This window comes from Dipodomys merriami, unplaced genomic scaffold (genome assembly GCF_024711535.1).
Source record: "Dipodomys merriami isolate MVZ:Mamm:240054 unplaced genomic scaffold, mDipMer1.0.p SCAF_106, whole genome shotgun sequence".
NCBI classification, from domain to species: domain Eukaryota; kingdom Metazoa; phylum Chordata; class Mammalia; order Rodentia; family Heteromyidae; genus Dipodomys; species Dipodomys merriami.
Window position 1 is genome coordinate 3,169,378 of NW_027202338.1, and position 19,532 is coordinate 3,188,909.

The 19,532-nt window shown below is 54.8% G+C and overlaps 1 protein-coding gene across 2 annotated transcripts; it reads left to right on the plus strand.

Annotated features, from left to right (window-relative positions):
• Window positions 1-11,634: 11,634 nt before the first annotated feature.
• Window positions 11,635-16,890, plus strand: LOC138811847 (protein FosB). Of its 2 annotated transcripts, XM_069999762.1 has the most exons (5): window positions 11,636-12,423; window positions 14,291-14,611; window positions 15,092-15,199; window positions 16,182-16,334; window positions 16,460-16,538. In XM_069999762.1, the coding sequence occupies exons 1-5, from the start codon at window positions 12,295-12,297 to the stop codon at window positions 16,460-16,462; spliced, it is 714 nt and encodes a 237-aa protein (XP_069855863.1). In that variant the 5' UTR covers window positions 11,636-12,294; the 3' UTR covers window positions 16,463-16,538. The 2 variants fall into 2 exon arrangements, with proteins under 2 accessions (XP_069855854.1, XP_069855863.1); XM_069999753.1 differs by having other exon boundaries at window positions 11,635-12,423; window positions 16,182-16,890.
• Window positions 16,891-19,532: the final 2,642 nt, after the last annotated feature.

Genomic DNA, 19,532 nt, shown 5'->3' on the forward strand with positions numbered 1-19,532 from the left:
GAATAAACAGGTTAACAAACCCGCAGGGTAAAACAGTCCAGCTCTGTTATTCGGTTCCTTTGCAGCCTGTATCCGGGACTTTCCCTCTCTCGTCCACAAGTTTCATATCTGTAAATTTGGAGCCCATTCATACGTGGTGCTTAGCAAACGGGGCCAGTGTGACGATGACTGTTTAAGGAATTTGGAGACGTTGAGCATTGTTGTAGTGTCGTCTCTGGAGGTCACCACACAGTCAGCCGATCTTTATTGAGCACCTTCTGTAATATCACGTGCTTGGTTAGCACTACGAGCGCTAAAAGAAGAAAAAACAACTCAACAAACATCTCCAACTTTCTGGGATCTTTACTCTTTGGGGATCGAAAAGAAGGGCAGACCAACATACATATACAATAAGTAAACATACACAAGCAAATTTTATGGGGCTTTGGAAAGTTAGGAAGTGCTGGAAGCCTTACAGTTGTTCATGCCTGTAATCCCAGCTCCCAGGAGGAAGAGTTTGGGAAGAAGTAGGATCCGATGGGCAAAAGTTAACGAGACACCCCCACACCCACACACACCCATCTCAATCAATGATTTCAGCTATGGCGGAGGCATAGGTAAGAGGATCACAGCCTGAGCCTGGACAGAACCAAGAATGAAGACCTTACCTGACAAATGAAGCTCAAGTATGCAGCTCAAGTTAGAGTCCCTTCCTAGCAGGGTTGAGACTCTGAATTCAAACCCCAGCACTGCCAAAAGGTACCGAGGTGGTCAGGAAGCCTAAAAGAGGAGCTGATGCGTGAGCACAGACTAGAGTTCGCCAGGGATAAACCTGTGGCTAAGAATATACCAGCAGAGGAAACAGCAGGGACACAGGTCATAGGGTGAGGACTGGTCTGGCCTGTTGGAGGGGAAGAGGGAGGAAAGCTGTGCAGTAGAGGGAAGAGGCTGTGGGGTGACAGCTTTGAGGTCAGAGACAAAGGGACTATGCAGGGCATGATGACATCTTTTCCTTTTACTGACTGAATCCAGAGCAACTTGAGCTTATTTTTATTTTTTAACTCAGAGCCTCAGGCTCTTACTTGGCTTTTTTTTTTTGCTTAAGCCTGGTGTTGTACCACTTGAGCCACTGCTACACTCTAGGCATTTTGCTGGTGAATTGGAAATCACAGTCATAAAGACTTTGTTGCCCAGGCTGGCTTTGAACCACAATCCTCAGGTCTCAGCCTCCTGAGTAGCTAAGATTACAGGGGTCATCCATCAATACCCTGGAATATGAGATCATCCTGCCTCTGCCTCCCAAATATAGAGATTACAGGTATGTGCCACAATGCCTTCCTGATTTTGATTTCAACTCTAGCTCTATAGAGCAAATTATGAACTCAGGAAACCAGTCAATGGAGGACAGCAGTGACCATGACTTGCCTTGAGAAATAGCAGAGAATCTGGAGGCGTTTGAACTTTAGGCTGTAGAATTTGCAGGCAAGCACATTCCCACCATCGCTCAATAGATGGTAACAGCTATAGGTGGTTGGCTCCCAGCCACCTACAGGTTGGCTCTCACCCCATTTTACAGATGTGGAAACTAAGGCCCAACAAGGTCATCTAACTTTCCCAGGGACTCAAAGCTCAGTCCAACTCCTAAGCTCACACACCCAGACACAGTATCCTCCATGCCTCTGCCTGATTCCCCCATCACAACCACACCCTGTAGGGTGTTGTCCTGGCCAGTGGGAGAATGCTGCCTGACTAGTGCTGGAGTTAGGCTGTCACCAGTGCCAATACAGGGCACTTGCTTAGAGAGGCAGGCAGGCACAGGCCAAGGGGTGCACCCAGAACCTCCCTACCAGCGTCTGCCTCCCACATCAGATTACAGCCCAAGACTGGCCACACCCCAACACTACCTGCAGTAACCTGCTATTCACAAGCATACATGTGCATCAAGATTTTGTGTGCAGAGAAGTGGCCTGGCCCTGAGATCCAGGGATCCCAGGGATCCTGGGATCCAGTGCAGAAAACAGAAAAAAAAATTTGTATGTGTGCAGGTACTTGGGCTTAAACTCCAGGCCTAGGCACAGTGCCTTTGTTCTTTCACTTAAGGCTGGTGCTCTAACATTTGACCCAGAGCTTCCCTTGTGGCTTTTTGGGTGGTTAATTGGAGATAAAATTCTCATGGACTTTCCTGCCTGGGCTGACTTCAATGGTCATTATCAGATTTTGGCCTCCCGAATAGCCAGGATGATAGGCATGGCCACCAGCACCCAGTAACTCCATCTGCTTTTCCAGATGGGGGAGAACAGAGTTGCACTGAAGTCAGGGCTTACTCCAGCATCCCACAGCAGTCAGCAGCAAAGGGCTCAGCGCTGCACCGTTCACCTTTGAGTCCCTTTGGGAACAAGTTGGAGGAGAAATTAAATAATAAAGGAGTGTCAGGCAAACCAGACAGAAGGACTCTAGGGAGTAGAAGCCAAGAGTGACAAGAAACACAGCGATCAGAGAAATCCTGATTAGAAAGCTACACACACACACACACACACACATACACACACACACTTTAAAGGTCAGAGAAAGAGTTGCTGATTAGGGGCACAGAGAGATCCTCTAGGAGGGGTATATGTTCTTTTGAAAGAGATCAAACAGTGTACACTTGGCCCATGCAGTAATTTGGCAAGCTCAGGCTCCCAAATCAGGTCTCCTCCCCAGGCCTGCTCAGTAGGATGCACAGAACACACGTTTATATAACCTGCCCGTCCTCCGTGCAGAATCTAGAAGCTTTGCTTTACATAACATAGCACCATGAGTCATGCCACAGACATGGGGCACTGACCTGACATGCCCAATGAGGGGGACCCCCTACTCCACCCAAGACCATTACCTGCAAAGGGGTGTCTCAGGTTTCACTGAGGAGCAACAAGAGGGTCAGAGAAAGCAAAGCACTTGCTTGGGGAGTCTGCAGGGCTCAGGATTCTGCCAGTCCCTTGTCCTACCTACACATATACCCTCATAAATACTCCTATACAACCACCCAAAGCGCTGCACCACGGCCCAATGAGGGAGGGACAGGCACAGTTATTAAATAACAATTCACACTAAGCCTTGTTAGGAGTACTAAGTGCTTTACAGAGTTTCATAGGTCACGAGTTCTAGAGGGAGGGGGGTTTCAAGCCCAGTTCAAGGAGGAAAGAGACTCACAGGAGGTCAGAGGTCAAAGTCACAGGGTAGGAATTTGAACTCGTGTTTCTCTAGCCATCTGCCTGGGCCACCTGCTCTGGGGACAATCCGCGAGTTCCCACGTGTTCTCAGGACCAGACTCAGCTCAGCAACAACTTAGTTCACATACAAACAGCTCTCGCCACGTGTTCTTCCTCTGCCTCTGCGGGACCCCAACCCAGCCTTCACATCGACTAAACCCTGCAAAGAACAGACCTAATAATGACCCGCCGGTTTAAAAAAAAAGGCTACTGCCCCTTTAAGAAAGCGGAACAGTCGGCCTGCGTTGCCAGGCAGCGCCGGGGCGGTTGCCTAGCAACGACAACAAACCTGGCCAGTGCCGTCCCCGCGCTCCGCCCTCCTCCCCCCGCCCCCCCCCCGCCCGCGCAGACGCGGTGACGCGGCGCACAGTGGAACGCCGTCGCCTAGCAACCGGTGGTTGTTTGTCTCGGGCCGAGCGTCCCCGGCCGCGCCGGGCACAGCCAGGGCCGGGCCGCGCGGACAGACGGGCGACCGGAGCCCAGGACGGGGGTGGGGTGCGGTGGGGTGGGGGGTGCGGTGGTCACGGCGGGGAGTGTGTGTGTGGGGGGGAGAGAACAGGGTCCCCAAATTGCCGGTTTCCCTTCTGACAGCCGCCGTCGGCCCCGGGACCGCCCCCGTTTGGGTGTCCATCTGTCTGCATCCCCGTCCTTGGCGTGTCTGTCTGTCCTGTACCGACCGCGCCAGGACTGTCTCATTCCCATAAACAACAACAACTAAAATAGAGGCCGACAGACTTCCCTGTCTGACCTGGTTAGGCTTGGGGGGGTGCAATGCGGGGATTTGGGGGACCCCCAACCAGTGCAGGGACGACCGGACACAGGAAGAACACCACCGTGCACACACACACACACACACACACACACACACACTCCGAAGCCCCCTCCTCTCCCGATGCCTGTTTCTTGCCTGTCTTTCCCCGAGCTCTTCCATCAGACAGGCGGCCGGCCATCCTTCCTCCAGTGTCCGGGAGGGAAGCTGTCCACAGCTGGGAGGTTCTAGAAACTCATCCACCCCCCACACACACACCAGGCCGTAACTTCATGTGACCAGGGCTGGGGCAAATCTCCAAGCAGAGGGAAGTTGGGTGTGTGTGTGTGTGACAGTGTGTGTGGAGGAGCAGAGCGCAGGGGACAACAGACACAGCTAGCATTTCCTGGGTGACACTCAGCTTCCTGGGGCTCCTGTGGTGTGTTGGGGACAGTGGTGGGTGGTCTTGGGCGGCTCACATTTGTGTGTGTGTGTGTGTGTGTGTGTGTGTGTGTGATCTGGTTGTAGCAGGATTCATCATCACGCAGCTGACACGTATGGTTGGTTGAGTGGGTTCTTGTGAATCTCTGAGCGTGGTCACCTGGGAGGTAGGTGAGTGTGCAAGAACCTGTGAGTGTATATGATCTCCGTGTCACCAGGCAAGTCCGGAGTGTACACATGGGCAGAGGATCTGTCAGCCTTCTCAGCTGGATTGATTATGGTGTCTCAGGATGTATTTGTTTCTGTACGATTACCTCTTTCACTGGACTGTTAGCTATAAAGCTTAGAAAAATCCATGAGATACTTATCTCCAATCAGCAAAAAAAGAGGGAAATGATGCTGTGGCTCAAGTGGTAGAGCACCAGTTTTGAGAGGAAGAAAAACTAAGAGAAAGTCGGAGGCCCTGAATTCACGCCTCAGTCCACCACTCTCTCTATTTCTCTTTCTCTCTCTCCACATATCTTTCCCTCTCTCTCTCTCCCTCTTCCCCCCCCCCTCCCCCCCCCTCTCACACACACACACAATCATTATGGACTTGAACTGTGAAATTTGCCCTGTACTAGCACAAGGACAGTTGGGAACTTAGTTTTCTCATCTATCCAGGATTTCAGGAAATAAGGATGTTCATGGCCAGGTGCTGGTGGCTCACGCCTGTAATCCTAGCTACTCAGGAGGCTGAGGTCTGAGGATCACAGTTCAAAGCCAGCCTGGACAGGAAAGTCTGTGAGAGACTGATCTTCAATAAACCACCAGAAAACCAGAAGTGGCGCTGTGGCTCAAGTGGTAGAGCGCTCACCTTGAGCTGAAGAGCTGAGGGACAGCGCCCAGGCCCAGAGTTCAAGCCCCATAACCAACAACAACAACAAAAAGGGTGTTCATTTAGGAAAGTGCCTGACCCATTTACAAAATACTGGTTTGGCCTGCCTGCCACCAGTTTTGGGGATCTATTTATGTATACATCCACAATCTGGTTTTAGTTGTGTGGTCCTGAGTTAAGAGGTATTAGAATCTAAACGATCACAAGCTGAACCTCAGTTTTCTTCCTGTAAGATGGGCATGCTCACAGACTTGATCTAGGGGTGTCTGGACTCCAGGGAGGTTGTGTAAGTTGGCAGGGAATCTCCAATAGCTTTGTGGAAAGTGCAAGCTCTGGGGGAGAGGCCAATGAAAGTGGAGCTTGGGAGGTGTGCTAGAAAGTTGAACCCCTCTATGGGGCTAGGAATGTGAAAAGTCACCAAGGGAGCAGAGAGTTGTGCTGAAGCAGGGTGGCTTTAGGGCAGACTCCAGAATGAACTTCCGGCAAGGACAGTTGGGGGCCAAGAGTTAGCAGAGCCTGGAGCTGATTGGAGAGCTTGTGGGGGGACCCAGGGAAGAGTTGAAAGTAACCTGGGTGGAATTGAGGAGGAAGGAAAACTGCAATAAAATAAAAATGAAATGTACCAAGTGCTGTTAATGGCTCATGTCTTTAATCCTAGCTACTCAGGAGGCTGAGATCTGAGGATCACTGTTCAAAGCCAGCCTGGGCAGGAAAGACTGTGAGACTCTTATCCCCAATGAACCACCAGAAATCTGGAAGTGGAGCTGTAGCTCAAAGTGATAGTGCTAGACTTGAGCAGAAGCACTCAGAGACAGCGCCCAGGCCCTGAGTTCAAGCCCAGTGACGGAAAGAGAGAAAGAGAAAGAGAGAAAGAGAGAAAAAGAAAGGAAGAAAGAAAGAAGGATGGAAGGAAGGAAGGAAGGAAGGAAGGAAAGAAAGAAAGAAAGAAAGAAAGAAAGAAAGAAAGAAAGAAAGAAAAAGAAGGCATGCAGGAAGCATGGCTCTGCATTAGAGAGCTTGGCTGGCAATCATAAGACCCTGTATTCAAATTCAGATTCACAGGACTGGGAATGTGGCTTAGTGGTAGAGTGCTTGCCTAGCATGCATGAAGCCCTGGGTTTGATTCCTCAGTACCACATACACAGAAAAACCTGGAAGTGGCACTGTGACTCAAGTGGTAGAGCGCTAGCCTTGAGCAAAAGCAGTTCAGTAACAGTGCCCAGGCCCTGAGTTCAAGCCTCAGGACTGGCACACACACACACACACACACACACACACACACACACACACACACACAAATTCAAGACCCCTCTCCAACAACAACAAAATGGCCTCACTGGAATAGGAACTTGGTGGAGCCAGGAACTGGGGCAGGTGCTGGGTCAATGCGTGTAGGCATGAATGGATGTCATTCACAAGCATCTCAAGCAAGGGGATAAAAGCTCCAGGCAGGCTTCCCAGGGGCCCTGCCTTGCTAGTCCCTCGGGGTCCTGTCCCCCACCCCCTCCGTTCTCCCAACCCTGTCTGGAAGAGTCAGGGGAGGCGGCTGTGGTCCTGGCCAGGTGCCCAGTGTGGTGTCTGCAGGAGGAAGAGGGGAGCTGGGTGCCTGAGTCACCCCGGGAGAAACCCTGGCCACATACCTGGCCGCTGACATCACCCGGCCAGGACACCCCTGGTGGCCTAGACAAGCGGACTGAATCACACACGGAATTCTGCTGCCCCGGGTGCGGGCACGTGGCCGATGGTGACCCCGGGGGACACCCCCGCCTGGCCTGTCTGGCTGCGGGGGCGCACGGGCCAGTGGAGGGTCAGGGAGGGGACATCGGCCTGAGTCAGGGATAGGGTGGCTGCAAGCCAGTGACCCCCACACAGCCACAGTGGCCGAGGAGGGGAGGGGAGGGAGGAACAATCACACACTTCGTGTGTGACCAGGGTGTGACGGGAGGCTGTGGCTTGTGGGCAGTGACCTGCGGACCCACGGAGGGTGGGGGGAGGCCTGGGGGGAAGGATCGGGAATGGGGGGGCGAGTCTGTGTTTGCGTAGAAAATGATGAAGTTGCAAAGTTGTGGGTGAGAAGACAATAGAATCACCAGAGACTGCACGCGCACACACATGCACAGGCACGCATACACACGCACACCACCCAGTGCGGGACGCTTAATCCCTCCCTCCACCCCCAGGCTTAGCTCGAGTGGCAATAATAATAATAATGATCACTATCACTATGATTATTAATCACATTTGATTCTGATCACTCGTTACCTCCATGGAGATCATACTTTCTGCCAGTACCCATCGAGAAAATTTACATATTTAGTTTACTCTTTAAAACAGGCTAGTGGCTCAGTTACCTTTACACACTTAATTCACACCAGGGTCTGACAGCTAGCCCTGAATATGAACAAATCGACAAATTACCAAAAGGAGGGCAGATGCCATCAAAGGTGTGAGGTTCCTAGTTCAAGCCCCAGTACAGGCAAACACACACACACCCCAAAAATAAACTTATTGATATTCACTAGACACTATGTTGAAAGGAAAAAAATGGGAAGGAGTGACATTATCCAAAATGATGTACTCTTCGCCTGGCACCAGTGGCTCACTCCTGTAATCCTGGCTACTCAGGAGGCTGAGGTCTGAGGATCCAAGTTCTAAGCCAGCCTGGGGCAGGAAAGATCATGAGACTTTGTGTGTGTGTGTGTGTGTGTGTGTGTGTCTCGGTCTCAGGGCTTGAACTCTGGGCCTGGGCACTGTCCTGCGCTCTACTGCTTGAGCCACAGCGCGACTTCCGGTTTTCTAGTGGTTTATTGGAAATAAGAGTCTCACGGACTTTCCTGCCGAGACTGGCTTTGAACCGAGATCCTCAGATCTCAGCCTCCTGACTGGCTAGGATTACAGGTGTGAGCCACTGGCACCCCGGCTTCATGAGACTTTTATCTCCAATAAACCACCAGAAAACCAGAAGTAGAGCTGTGGTTCAAAGTGGTAGAGCACTAGCCTTGAGCAAAAAGAGCTCATGGATAGAGCCTAGGTCATGTGTTCAAACCCCACAACTGACCAAGAAAATGTACTCTTTACCTGGTTTATGTAACTGTAACCCCTCTGTACACCACCTTTACAATAACAATTAAAAACAATAACAATCAATAAAGTCATTGAACAAGTACAGTGGAAGGCACAGAATCTGCAGCCCCACCCCTGCTTGTTTACTCCCTCCCTGCCACACACTTGCTGTGTAACTCTACACCATGACTTGACTTCTCTTGGCTTATATTTTTTCTCACCTGTCAATCATGCCCATCTTTAACTCTTGGGAGAGTTCCGAGAATTCCATGTGAATATCAGCACTCTGAAAGAATCACTTCTTGTTATTGTGGTGCTATATGGGTGGGTGGGGGGGTTGGGGGAATGAGACACTACCGGATGCTGGTTGTTGGCCTGTGTGTGTGTGTGTGTGTGTGTGTGTGTGTGTGTGTGTGTGTGTGTGTGTGTGTGTGCAGTAAGGCCAGTGCCTCTTGTGAGTTTGGTGTTTCTCACTGTCTGTCAACCATCTAAACTCTTGGCTCATGTATGCACAAACTTGTGCATATGCTGTTAGGGATGGGTGGGTTGTTTTCTTTTGTTTTTTGGGGGGATCCAGTCATGGGGCCTGAACTCTGGGCCTAGGCGCTGTCCCTCAGCTCTTCAGCTCAAGGCTAGCGCTCTACCACTTGAGCCACAGTGCCACTTCTGGCTATTTCTGCTTATGTGGTGCTGAGGAATTGAACCCAGGGCCTCATGCATGCAAGGCAAGCGCTCTACCACTGAGCCACCTTCCCAGCCCGATTGTTTTCTTTTGTGTGTGCCAGTCCTTGGCTTTGAATTCAGGGCCTGGGTTCTGTCCCTGAGCTTCTTTTCCTCAAGGCTGATGCACTCCCATGGAGCCACAGATCCACTTTTGGCTTTTTTTTTGGGTAGTTAATAGGAGACCAGAGTCTCACAGACTTTCCTGCCCAGGCTGGCTTTGCACTTCAATCCTCAGATCTCAGCCTCCTGAGTGGCTGGGATTACAGGTGTGAGCCACCAGTGCTGGAGGGTGTGTCGTTCCATGCTGGTGTGCTTCTGTGTGTTAGTACTTGTGGGCAGGTGTCTGAGTTGCCCAGGAGGACCTGTGGGTGGGAGCGTGGGTGCTGGTGGCTGGGTGGAGGGCAGGCTGTCTGTGTTGGGGTGGGCAGACAAGGATGCATGACTGTCTTCTTTTACCCCACAGAAGAGGATGAGGGGCTCAGAGGGCAGAGGATGTTGACCCTCCCTGTCTGATGCCTGTGCCGAGTCACTGCTAGCTAGTGGCTGCTGTGTCATCTCTCTGTCCCTCCTTCCAGCCTAGGGCAGACAGAGAGGGTGTGGGGGAACCCAATAGAGGGCAATCGAAGGTGGAGCTTTTGTCTGGGAACTTTAACTGTTTCCCTCTCTTGCATCCTTGGAGTCTTCTATAGCTTCCCCCATCCCTCCTCACTATTGGGGCAGAGACTCAAGACTGAACTGGGAACTAGGGCTCATACCATCTGCCTCAAACCTGCTGTGTGACCTTGAGCGGAGCTGTGTGACCTCTCTGGGCCTGTGAGATGCAACCTCTTAAAAGTGCTTCTCTCCCACTGTGCTCAGGGCTGCCAAGCTGTTCACTGGGATGGCAGTGCTGGCTTGACAGGTGTGAACCACCATGCCTAGCTCAGATTAGGCTCTTGAAGCCCATTAACAAGGCTGCCTCAAGTAAGCAACCCTACTCCTAACCCCACGCACACGCCGGGGTGGGGGTGGGGGTGGTGGCTGTTAACATAATACACACCATCAGCAGGAGGGGCAAATGTGTAGTTTATAAACACTTCACCAGTGCTTTGTGCAATTCCCAGATTCAATGTCTCACCCAGCTAGGCAGATGGAAGAAATTAGGCAAGAAATTCACGGACGTGAGAACTCTAATCCTGTCCCCAACCCACCCCCAGCAGTGAGACACACCTGCAAGTCCCAGCTATTTGGGAGACTGAGATGGGAAGATGGTTGGAATCCAAGAGTTGGAGATCAGCCTTCTTCGCTGAATAGTACGGCCCCATGTCAAAAGAAAACCAATGGAAAAAGGAGTTTTAGAGCTGGACAGCGCTGGATAGAAGGGGTCTGGAGCAAGGACATTTAGCCTCTCTCAGGAGCATGTTTGTGCTTTATGAAATGAAAAAAAAAGAACCTCTCCCATTTCCCTTCCAAAGTTGATTACAGTTCAAGTGCTAAATATATGGCATCAATAATAATAATAATAATAACACGTGTGATTATTAATTACACCCACTCATTCTGTCATTCTGTCTCAGGGTAAGATAAGGCGGAGGGAGAGTCTGCCAGCACCATTGGCGTACCCTCCATACCCGCATACGGATGCAAAGCCAGCCAAGTCAAAAAAGTATATTATTATTATTAATAATAACGCACACATTTTTGTTTTGGTCATCAGGGAGAAACTGAGGCTCAGACAGGCCAAACCATTGTCCAAGCTCAGCCCGGCAAGGAAGAAAGGGAGTCGAACCTAGGGACTCCGTTCCTTTCACCCGGAACATAACTGACCTCCTCTCACCACCCTCGAGACTCAGTTTACCCCGCCTATGCGACTGAACCCCATTAATCAGGATTAGCTGATATTCCAGGTCTTTCTTGCTCTTCCTCTCCAGTGGGGGCGCTGTCCCAGCGGCCGATCGGGGTGACTAGACAGAGGTTAATTAGGAGACTTGTAGGAGAAGGGTCTTCCTCCCCCCTCCTCTCCTCCCCCCGCCCCGGCCGGGGCCGGTGGGACGCGGACCCTCCCCGGAGTTTCAAGCGGGCGGGTGAAACCAAGAATACAATCCTTCTCTTCCCCCCCCTCCCCCCCCCGCTTTCTCCCCGCGCCGCCGCAGTGCGCACGCGCAGGCGGGCGGGCGCTCCCGGCGCGCGCGGGCGCGAGCGAGGGATTCCCTCTGACGTCATTGCTAGGATACCAAACAAACACTGGGCCGCGCCGGCCGAGCTCCTTATATGGCTAATTGCGTCACAGGAACTCCGGGGAGGCGGGGCCGGGATCCCCTCCCGCCGAGTGGGCCGGAAAGCAGCCCCCGAGACCCCCGAGGCGCCGAGGGTCGCTTGGTCATCCAGCTCCAGCCTAGGGAAGGCCTCTGGTCGAGCCGAATGGGGCTTGGTGGCCTGGGGACGGAGATTTGGGGAAGTTTCTTGAGCGTTGGGGAGGTGACGCAAGCGGGGGGGCCGGATCCCGGGCATATAAATACAGGCTGGCGGCTTCGGGGTTCATTCATAAGACTGAGGAGCCACGGCTACAGCAGGGACACGCGGAGCTCGGATTTGAGGGGTGAGGGAGGGGGGGAGAGAAGAACTTGATTCTCGTGATTCTTCTTCTTCTTCTTGGAAGCCGTGAAAAATTGTTTCCGGAAAGTTTTGGCGTTCGAAGAATCCTTCTAGATATTTCTTCATTTTCACTTTGGAAGATCGACTTACTTTTGTGTTTTCCTCCTTCTTCTCGTTCGTCTCCCAGCTTTTTGCTCCCCATTCATCTCGTCGGACAACGTGGAAGGAGAACGTGAAGCGAATTCTATACCGCGGGACAACGTTTTCAAGCTTTTGGGGGGTTCGATCCCCCCTCCCCTCCCCGTCCCCATCCATCATCCTCGGAGTCCTGACCGGAGCCTGGACTTCCTCCGCGGGGTACGGCGGCATCCATCCTCCAGGTGCCGGGACACCGCACGGGGACGGCACCGAAACTTTGTCACTGTTGGAGCGGGACGTTGCCGCCCCCTCCCCGCGGCCAGCGCACTTGAAGAAATAGGATTGGGTTGGTTGCGGGTGTCTTTTTGGGGGGCGGGGAGAGAAGAGGACAACGCTCGGCTCACCCCGGATTTGCATCTTAACCTTCATCAACCCGGCCAGCAGCGTTGGCTTCCCGGCGACCCCAGCGTGGTCACAGGGGCCCCCCTGTGCCCAGGGAAATGTTTCAAGCTTTCCCCGGAGACTACGACTCCGGTTCCCGGTGCAGCTCTTCACCCTCGGCCGAGTCGCAGTATTTATCCTCGGTGGATTCGTTCGGCAGCCCCTCTACCGCCGCCGCCGCCTCTCAGGTGAGTGTTGCTTTGCAGATCGTATTTATAATTATTGTTATTATTAGTATTAGTATTAGTATTATGGCTATAAAGTCGCACCCAAAGCTCTAGGAGAGAATGAAAAGTCACATTGCACTTAGCAAACTGCAAACAACTGTGCGGTTCCAGCTCCAGACTGTGCGCGCGGAGCGCGCGCTGCGGGGCCGCGGCGCTGCGGGACTGCAGGCTGACGGGCTGAGAACTTTGAGGCTCGGGTCTCTCCCAACACCCCGCGCCATCGGACCCCTCAAACACAGAGCAGTTAGGGGAGGGAAAAAAATTCTCCGGGAAGCTTCCCGCTCCCTTCCGAGAGCGGCCTCTGGCGCCCCATCCCTCTCCTCCTCCTCCTCCTCCTCCACCCAGCGGGAAAGCGAGTGCCTCGAACCCTCGGCGGCGCTGCCTCCGCCTCCTGCGCGGAGACGTAACGGGGGACCCGTGCGTAAGGGCTGACGTGCTGGAATCCTCCGTCTGACGCGGGGCACGCACGGCGCGCGCTCCGCGCCCCCTCCGCCCCGCCCCTGACGTCCCCGGCGCGTTCTATTTTGGAACGCCGCGGCCACGTTGCTAAGGGAGGGGGCAGATCGGCGTTCTGATTGGTCGCCGCGGCGCGGGCTTCAGCCAATCAACTTTCCCTTCCTATTTGTAGGGCGAAACTGTCCCCTCCCCCCCACCCTCTTTTCCCCCCCGGTCCGTTCTCGGAGCTCGGGGTTCCTCAGTGCTTTGCGGGGTCTCTTTTATGGCAAAGCGAGGGGCATTCTCGTCGCCACCCGGACGAGTCTCTGAGACTCAATGGATCTGCGGAGGAAGCTTGCGGGGACCTGGTTTCCGCGGCTCTCAGCAGCCCGCAGATGTGTTTATGTGCCGGCATGTTTTCGGGAGACCAGGCGGTGTCACCCCGCTTCTCCAGCCACGCACAGACACAAGTCTCGAGCCCCTCTGCTGTGGACACTCGGTCGCTCCGATCTGTCCCAAATACACAACCAGGATCGCCCCGGAGAGGGGGGAACCGGGCAGGTGGTCTCCGGGAGCCCCGCCCCCTTTGGGTTCCCAGGATGCTGATTGGCCGGCGCTCCAGCCCTTCCCTCGCCACGCCCCCCGAGAGAGTAGTTTATCCCGCGGAGCGGCTCCTGCATTCCACTTTTGGGGGTGGGGGGGAGATATAAGGAGTGCTTGGGTTTGTGGGGGCTCAGGTTTTAACAGCAGCCCTCTCCCCTGCGACAGACGGAGGGAGTCAAGTGGTTACTTTTCCCTACCTGTCCCCTCTTTCACCTGTCACTTGTCAGTCTCACGGACCGAGACGATTACTTGAAATAAGGCTCCCAACTCTTAGGCTTGTCCCCCAACTGCCTCCTTGCGGGAGATCCCCGCCCCAGCACGGGGCCTGGCACCCAGGGGTGTGTGGCTGTGAGTGCAGGAAGGCTTGGTCTAAGGCCTCTCCCGCTCCCTCCCGCTTGCTTCTGGGGTGGGGGTGGGGTGTTGTGGCTGTGTGTGGCTGTGACTCCATCCTGGGAGTTCTGTCACCCGGCTGTGTCCAGCCTCCTCCCCCCCCCCCACCTAAGAGTCACCAACCCGGGGTGTGATTCACCACCCTCGACAACCGTGCAACCTTTCCCCGAGGAAGAAGGAGGAGGTAGAAGCTGGTTGAGCAGAAATTCTCTCATTAAGCACTGCGTCACGGTGTAGTGGAAGGGTGGGTGTTGTGGCTTTTTGCCTGTGACACACACATCCACACCCGCTCGCCCGGTGCTCACTCACGGGCTCGGTGTGTGTTATGTGTGTTGGGTATGTATGTGTTGGTGTCTTTGTTTGTGTGTCTACGCCTGTGTGTGTATGTGTCACCCCGTAGGAGTGCGCCGGTCTCGGGGAAATGCCCGGTTCCTTCGTGCCCACGGTCACGGCGATCACCACCAGCCAGGACCTCCAGTGGCTTGTGCAACCCACACTCATCTCTTCCATGGCCCAGTCCCAGGGGCAGCCACTGGCTTCGCAGCCCCCAGCTGTGGACCCCTATGACATGCCAGGGACCAGCTACTCCACACCAGGCCTGAGTGGCTACAGCAGTGTTGCAGCTGGTGCCAGTGGCGGGCCTTCTACCAGTGGCACCACCAGTGGACCTGGGCCTTCCCGCCCAGCCCGAGCCCGGCCTAGGAGACCCCGAGAAGAGTCGGTAAGTATAGGGCATGAGAAGTTGATCTGGGGAAGGGGGTGGTGGCATGGTGGTGCACGCCTGTAATCCCAGCCATGCAGGAGGCATAGGTAGAAGAAGATCAGTTTCAGGATAGCCCAGGGTGAAAAGGGAGAGACCCTCTTTGAATAATAATTCAGGGGGGGGAGGGCTGGGGGGTGTGGCTCAAGAGGTAGATGCATTGGGTCAAGACCCTGAGTTCAGACCTTCACACCACCACCAAAAAGCAAAAAGACAGAGGAAGTAAGTTAAGTCTGGGGGAACTGGAAGCAAGCAATGTCTGTCTAACTTTGCCACAATTGGGTGGGGTCCCCTAAGCCTCAAGGTTTCAGTAAACCTTGCTGGAGTTAGTGAGGACTGGACGGGTTGGCTTCTGGCTGTTCTGAAAGCAGAGGAGGTTTGGCAAAGAGGGGGGAGGTCACCAGAGCCCCAAATCTCATGGCTTCTGTCTCCCTGCCTCAGCTTACCCCAGAGGAAGAAGAGAAGCGAAGGGTTCGCCGGGAGAGGAACAAGCTAGCAGCGGCTAAATGCAGGAACCGCCGACGAGAGCTCACTGATAGGCTGCAGGCGGTAAGGACCGGCCCTAGGGTGGGAGTAGGCATGAGGTTCACGTGTGGGGACCAGATGAAGCAGGGCACGTCAGAGTGCCCCCGAGTGACCACACACAGACCCCCCCCAGCTTCCTGCCAGTCCCTCTTCTTCTCTGACTACACGTGTGGTTGTCACAGTTGTCAATTTCATCTGGAGACAAGTGGCAGACGGGAAAGCTCCAGCCATTTCTTCCACTGAGTCCTGGGCACCCCAACTTCTGCCTCTTTCCCCATCTTTCCCTGTCTCCCATCAAATAGCTCAGCCTCGTTCCACTGGAATAGTCAAGATGGTTTCCCCCCCCCTTCCTTCCTCACTTTCTGCCCCGCCCCTCACGATTCTCCTGAACGGGAGGCTGGTGGAGGCCAGTCAAGGCTTATAAACCTCCAAACTCTGGCCTCACAGGGCTCCCGGAGGAGACAGGAAAATGCTCTACTGCCCCACCCCGGGGAGTCCTCACAAGGGAAAGTTGGGGACAGGTAGAACCCATTAAAGACATGCTCCAAGCCAGGGACACTGGGGGGAACTCCTGCCTGTCACCCGAGCTATGCAGGAGGCTGAGGTCTGAGGATTGCACTGCCAGGGCAAGGAAAATCCATGATATTCTTGATCTCCAGTGAGCCAGCAAAAAGGCTGGGAGTGGCGTGGTGGCTCAAGTGGTAGAGCACTAACTAGCTTTAAGGGAAATAAAAAGGGGGGAAAATGCTCAGGGGCCACCTCCAGGTCCTGAGTTCCAGCCCCAGGACACACACACACACACACAGCACTCCAATCCCACAGGCGCTCAACCATCCATGGGGGAAACTGAGGCACCACGGCGCAGCCCCAAGTTTCTCCTCAGAGCCTACCGGCTCGGGGATTGTTTTGCGGGGTGGGAGATGAGCAACGAGGCACCTGTTGTCATCCCTGGACTAATGGCTCCCCTTTCCTTCCCCTTCTGTCCCCAACCCCAACCCCACCCCAGGAGACAGATCAACTGGAGGAAGAAAAAGCCGAGCTGGAGTCGGAGATCGCCGAGCTGCAGAAGGAGAAAGAGCGTCTGGAGTTTGTGCTGGTGGCCCACAAACCGGGCTGCAAGATCCCGTTCGAAGAGGGCCCGGGGGGGCCCCTGGCGGAGGTGAGAGGCTTGCCGGCTAAGGACGACGGTTTCAGCTGGCTGCCGCCGCCCCCGCCGCCGCCCCCGCCCTTCCACGCCGGCCCGGACGCGGCCCCCAACCTCACCGCTTCTCTCTTTACACGCAGTGAAGCTCACGTCCTCGGCGACCCCCTCCCCGTTGTTAGCCCTTCGTACACCTCCTCGTTTGTCCTCACCTGGCCGGAGGCCCCCGCGTTCGCCGGCGCCCAGCGCAGCAGCGGCAGCGAGCCCCCCGCGGACCCCCTGAGCTCGCCCTCCCTCCTCGCTCTGTGACCCCCCCTCCCCGGCCGCGGGGCACACGCGCGCACACACACGCGCGCTCCCTCCGCGCGCACAGACGCGCGCGCGCGCGCAATCCAAGGACAAAGCCCAGAACATTTGGGACCCAGGAGGAGGAGGAGGAGAAGGGGGGAAGAGACACTCACAGCCCTCCCCTCCCCATCCGTCCGTCCATCATGGGATCTTCCGGACTTGAGTTCGAATCCTGCCGCTGGACTGAAGGAGCCCCGCCATGCGTTTCCGTGCCTCCTCTTGTAATCCGTGCTGGGTGACTTTGGATTGGGGTGAACCGGGGTGGGGGGGGTGGAAGGGGGTGGGTAAGGGAGATGGGGTGGGGACGGAGGGACGGACACACCGCCCCCACCCCGCACCCCTCAATTGTCCTGTTGATCTTTGTCACCGCCACCCAGTGTCTGCGGGGTGGGTGGAGTGTGTGTGGGGGGACGCTGGCGAGGCAGGGGAGGATTGGGGGTGAAGGTGGGCTGTGCGATGCCCGCATGCTCAGAGAGGCCCAACAAGGAGATGCCACAGAGCCCTCACCCCCCACTTTCCTCCCCTTTCCAGGGGGCCCCACCTTAGCTTCTTAAAGCCCATTTTTCCAAGAGCTTCCGAGCTTCCTCCGGGCAGAGTTGAACCCCCTTCCCACCCCCTACCCTACCCACGGAAGCCGATCGCCCCCTCCAGGAGTTGGGGTCCCCCACCCCCCCCACACCTGCATCCAGACTTTAACCTAAAATGTGAAACGTCCCCGACTGTCCAGCCAGCTCCTTTCCTGGCAAACCCGGCTTGGGTTGGACGCCGTCCTTCCCTCTCTCCATTCAGCCCCCCCTTACCCCGTGTTTGGCAGTATTAGCCCCCCCAATTCTGTCCTCTCCTGCCCCCCACACCCCCTCCCCGCCCCCAGCCCGCCAGGGCTTTCCTCGTTGGGCCTTTCTGGTTTTAGACAGCAGGGGCTCGGGAACGCCGTCCTGCTGGGGCGTTTATACTGTGAATGGGCCAAACGTGGGGTACACAGGGGGGGATGGGAGGCCCCGCTGCCCCCCAAAGCCTTCCCTCGGTCCCCCACCCCTTTTTCTCTCCCCTGGACAGTACAGTGAGTCCGACTCAAAAGGTGACAGTTGGGTCCGTCCACCCACATGGTCTCCCCCCACACCCCAGCCGAGGACGCCAGCTTCTCCCCGCCCACTGCACCCCAACCCTCTCCAGAAAGGGGAGAAGGGGGTGGGGCCGGCATTTTTTGGTTTCTGGAGAAGTGTTCAGGGCTGAGGCTTGGCCTGCCCTCCCCTGGCCCCGCACCCTGCCTCTCCACCTCAATTATTTTGGGGGGGTCAGTAACCCTGTGGAGGGGTCACCCTCTTCCCCCCCACAATCCCCATTTTGGTTCTGGCCTCCCTCCCCCCCCCCACACCTTGCGCTTCACCTCGTGGAAATCCCACCACGAAGCAGATGTCTATTTTTTAACATCGGGGATGGGTCCCGCGGCCCCCTTCCCCTCCCTCCCATGCTGCATGGACCAGAACATTCCACCCCCCCTCCCCCAGCTATTTATCCCTTTCCTGGTTTCCGAAAGGCACTTATAATCTATTATGTATAAATAAGTATATTATATATGGTGTGTGTGTGCGTGTGTGCGCGCGTGTGTGTGTGTGAGCGCTTTCTGCCTTTACACAGTGTGCTGTGGAGTTGGAAATGACTTTTCTGGAAAGCTGGGAGTCCGTCTGCCTGTCTGTCCTGTCTTGTCTTTTTTTTTTTTTTTCTTCTGACTGTCTCTTCTGATTGTCTCGCGCCCCTCGGGCTGTTTCTCTCCCTGTCTCCTTCTGTGGACAGGTTCACTCTGACCTTGTCCACCTGTCTCTTTCTACTGATTGTCTCCCACACAACCTCCCCCCCCAGATCTTTTGAACTCTGGCTGCACTGGGGACCTGTGGTTTTGGTCCTGTTAGGCTGAGAGAATGATCGGTGGTTGTTCTGCGTTGTCATTGTTGTGGTGGTTGTGACCATCTGTCTGGGATTGTTGCGGTGGGAATGCACGCACGTGTCAATCACAATGTATCGGATCCCTGACGGCTGCCATGATGTATTTGTGATTTTGATTTTGTATTTTGCACCTTGCCCCGGGGGTGGGGTGTGGGGGGAACCGGGGAGCCCTGCGCTGTCCCCCCTCCCCGCCCCTCTTGGTTCTGCACTGTCGCCAATAAAAAAAAAAAAAAGATCCTTAAAATTCATATGCCAGACCCAACTGTCTGTTTTCTGTGGGGGTCATGACTTGACTTTGTTTCAGCAGGAGAGAGAGGAGATGGTTTGGAGGTGCACACACAGGTGCCCGGGATGGAACGTGGATTAGGGAATTAGCCTGCAGCAAGATGGCGTGAGGCTAGACACCTGGGAGAACTTCCCATGCATGAATGACCACTTTGTATTCTAAAAAATGTAGCAGAGTTCTGGAGGGAACTGGGGAGCCATGGCAGGGTTTTTGAGGCGCAGAGAGGCTGAGACAGTTTTGTGAGGTTGAGAGTAACTGGAAGGGAGAGGAGTTAGACTGGAAGGAGACCTGGGGAAAAGAGAGGGTGCCGGGAAAGAGGGAGGACAGGGACCTGAGATCTTAGGGGATTGGGGTGGGAGGGGGGGGGACAGGCAGAAGTCAATTATGGAGCAGGAGGTTGATCATGAACCAGGGATTTCATCTTTCCCAACCTTAGTTTCTGCATTGGCTGTTGGAAGGACTCAGCTTGAGTGATAAAGATGTATTACCACCCCCCTGGTCATTACTGGGGTCCCACCAAAATCCCTGACCCCATCTACTTCCCCTACTATTTACTGACCTTTCATCTTTTTATCTATTTATTTTGGTGCCAGTCCTGGGACTTGAACTCAGGGCCTGGGTGTTGTCCCTGAGCTTTT

Excerpts from the sequence above, each read along its gene's own strand:
- LOC138811847 (XM_069999753.1), top strand. The coding sequence starts at position 12,295 with ATGTTTCAAGCTTTCCCCGGAGACTACGACTCCGGTTCCCGGTGCAGC. Across the intron at positions 14,612-15,091 it reads GGAGACCCCGAGAAGAGTCG|CTTACCCCAGAGGAAGAAGA; the intron begins GTAAGTATAGGG and ends TCCCTGCCTCAG. Across the intron at positions 15,200-16,181 it reads TCACTGATAGGCTGCAGGCG|GAGACAGATCAACTGGAGGA; the intron begins GTAAGGACCGGC and ends ACCCCACCCCAG.